This window comes from Pteropus alecto, unplaced genomic scaffold, assembly GCF_000325575.1.
Source record: "Pteropus alecto unplaced genomic scaffold, ASM32557v1 scaffold98, whole genome shotgun sequence".
NCBI classification, from domain to species: Eukaryota; Metazoa; Chordata; class Mammalia; order Chiroptera; family Pteropodidae; genus Pteropus; species Pteropus alecto.
This window is the reverse complement of record NW_006443570.1, coordinates 2160626-2163878: the sequence shown is the minus strand read 5'-3', so window position 1 is coordinate 2163878 and position 3253 is coordinate 2160626. Positions and strand designations below refer to the sequence as shown.

Here is a 3253-nt window from a genome sequence, read left to right as displayed (position 1 = left end):
CAAGGGTCCAGTCTCCCCAGCCCCTCCCATGCCCTTCCAGCCCCTCTCCCCACAAGTGTCCATGGCCATCCCACCTGTAGGCAGCCTGGAAGTTCTCATGTTAAAAAACACTAGAGAACAAGCTGCCATACTGTGCAGCTGGGCAACCTTGACCATGTTACCTAACTCCTTTGCATCTCAGTCTCCTCATCTGCAGCAGAGATGGAGATAATGATGAGATAATTGTGAAGTTTAATGAAATAGGACATATCTGTGGCTCACTACAAGTTTAGCTATTCAGAGTACATGCTACCAGCTGAGGCGAATGGTAGCCTTGCAACTTCCGGGGGGCATGCACAGGGGACACTGTTGGGGAGGGGCATGCTGAGTGTTCCTGTGGCCGTGCCGCCCTGCAGCTGCCTTGTGAAGACCAGATCATCCTCCTGAAGGGGTGCTGCATGGAGATCATGTCCCTGCGGGCGGCTGTCCGCTATGATCCCGAGAGCGATACCTTGACGCTGAGCGGGGAGATGGCTGTCAAGCGGGAGCAGCTCAAGAATGGCGGCCTGGGAGTAGTCTCTGACGCCATCTTTGAATTGGGCAAGTCACTTTCTGCCTTTAACCTGGATGACACGGAAGTGGCTCTACTGCAGGCTGTGCTGCTAATGTCAACAGGTACCTACCTACTGGTGGGCTGGGAGGGCTGTCATTCTCTTCCTTCCTTCATCCTAGTGTCTCTGCTTCTCAGCTCACCACTGTGTTCCACAAGCGTACGTCTATCATCCAGGCCATCTCCATCACTCAGGCTTATACTGTGTCTCCTGTTCCCTCCCTTGTCACCCATTCCCCCTCTGTTCTGTTCCTGTTCCCCAGGCCCACCTCTTGCCTCCTGGTCTCTTTTCTGCTCCTTATCCCATCTTTGCCCCATTCTTTCTTTCTGCCTCCCATCCCTTCTCTACCCCTATTCCCACCCCACCTCTCTGACTGCCAACCCCTCTCTCCACCCCCAGCCCTCTCCTATCTCCAAGTTTCTTTCTTCCCAGACCCACCTCTCTGTCCCTCTGTTCTCTTTTCTTATCCCTCCATCCCCACCCCCTCAGTCCCACTCCTGTGCTCTGTGGGTACTCCGACACATGCCCCCGCAACAGTATGTTTTTCTCCTCTCCTTGCCCCATACCATCTCCCCTCCGTCTCCCTTCACCCACTCACCCTCATGCCTCTCCTTTCCTACAGACCGCTCGGGCCTGCTGTGCGTGGACAAGATCGAGAAGAGTCAGGAGGCGTACCTGCTGGCGTTCGAGCACTACGTCAACCACCGCAAACACAACATTCCGCACTTCTGGCCCAAGCTGCTGATGAAGGTGACTGACCTCCGCATGATCGGGGCCTGCCACGCCAGCCGCTTCCTCCACATGAAAGTCGAGTGCCCCACCGAACTCTTCCCCCCACTCTTCCTCGAGGTCTTTGAGGATCAGGAAGTCTAAAGCCTCAGGCGGCCAGAGGGTGTGCGGAGCTGGTGGGGAGGAGCCTGGAGAGAAGGGGCAGAGCTGGGGGCTGAGGGAGACCCCCATACCTCTTCTCTCCTTCCTCTCATCCTCGGATAGATTCAGCTCCCACACACACACCCGCACTACCCCGTCCCTCCTCAGAACCTCCAGCCCTGGGACAGGGCACACTAATGAACTTGCTATGAAAAGGACAGTGTGGGAGGCTGGGGGACCGTGTCCTGCAGTTCCCAGGACCCCATCCTCTAAGAAGGTAGAGGAAGAGAAGGAGAACTAAGAGGGGACAAGCCATCTTGACTGTAGGGGATAGGAATGTGGGGTGGGGGAAGATGCCCTCAACTCACCCCCTACACACACACAAGAGAGAGTCCCCTGCCCACTTCCTTGGCCTAGGTTCCCCCTCCAGGCTAAGGGCCTCTCTGCTTCCCCACATGCCTGGGTGCAAAGAAGGGCTTGGCTTGGCTCCTCCCTGGAGGTTAAAAATTATAGTCATTCTAACTGCACTTTGGAAACCAGGCAAGGGGAGAAGATAAATGAAGAAAAACTAGATAGAAAAAAAAAAAGAGAGAGCGAACGATTGATAGAGAGAGATGATATTAAGTTATTAACTGAGGCTGGCCAGAGGGGAGGAACCCCCCCCACCACCCCCATGCACTTTGAGAGTTGCCTCTCCTTCCCCCAAATCAGAGAGAACTGCCCTCCATACCAGGTCCCCAAGGTAGGACTGCCGATCAGAGCTGTGAGTTAACACAACAGGGTCCTGGCCACCCCCCTTGCCTTGCCCCTCCTCTCTCTGTGCTCCTTTGGCACCCCCATCCCAGTACCCCCTCTGCTCTCTGCCACTCGTGCCCGCTGAGTTCCATCTACCTCTCACGCTGGATGCCAGCTGGCCCCTCACCAGCCTGCCCTGCTGCCCACACAGCTCCCTTTTCAAGTGCCCAGCCCCAGGGGCCTCTCCCTGTCCCCCTCCTCACTCCTGCACCTTGGCACCCACACAGGAAAAACTGTGGCTCAAGCTCCCGCCCTCCACATCCTGCAGTATTAGCTACAATCCAGATGCTGCTGCACTAGGGGCAAGGGAGCTGTGTGTGAGCTTCTCCCAGAGCCTCCACCCTGTTAGGACTCTGTTTCCCATATGTCTTCTGGGCTCTCTCTAACCTCTGCCCTTGTCCTTCCCCACTCTCACGCACACGCAACACACTAACCCAGGCTTTGGGTGGGCAGGCACCAAGGAATAGGGTGCTTAGATCAGTGGCACTTAGATCAGTTGGGGCCCCAAGGGAGGGGGCAGTTGGTGCTCCTCCTTTTTTCTTTGAAGCTCTTTAGGCCAGCCGCCCCTCTGCCCCCGGGACCCCTTTCCCCTCTCCTTTTCTCTAATTCAGGGACTTTGGCTTGAGCCACCTCCCACCCTCCTGGTGAGGAGCGCTCTGTTGGTCTGCACTTGGGTGAGCTGCCCTCCTCCTCCTCCTCCCTTTGGCTGTTGCCCGCTCTGCAGGGGAGAAGGTCTGAGGAGGTGGCTCTCCCATGGGTGGGGCAAAGGGAGGGTAAGGAGGGACAGAGCAGACCAGAGGGCCCTGGGCTCAGGGCTGCATGTCGGCAGGGATGGATGGGTGGACATAGATGCCCCCGGAAGCCATGGGGAGAGGGGCAGGGAGGGGGGAGGGGTGCCAGGGCTTCCTGCGCTTTGCACTATTGGGGCAAAAATGTCTTAAGCAGTGGGGAACCTGCCACCCCACCCTAACCCTCAGCCTGCCACAGCCCCCTACACA

The 3253-nt window shown here is 57.1% G+C and overlaps 1 protein-coding gene across 1 annotated transcript in view; it reads left to right on the top strand.

The window, feature by feature from the left end:
* THRA (thyroid hormone receptor alpha) overlaps positions 1-2065 on the top strand; it is a 20199-nt gene extending 18134 nt beyond the window's left edge. Inside the window, exons 8-9 of the mRNA XM_006924682.2 lie at positions 396-654; positions 1213-2065. Coding sequence (XP_006924744.1) covers positions 396-654; positions 1213-1463 — 510 coding nt within the window. The 3' untranslated portion in view covers positions 1464-2065. The remainder of the gene's footprint in view (positions 1-395; positions 655-1212) is intronic.
* The last annotated feature ends 1188 nt before the right edge of the window (positions 2066-3253 follow it).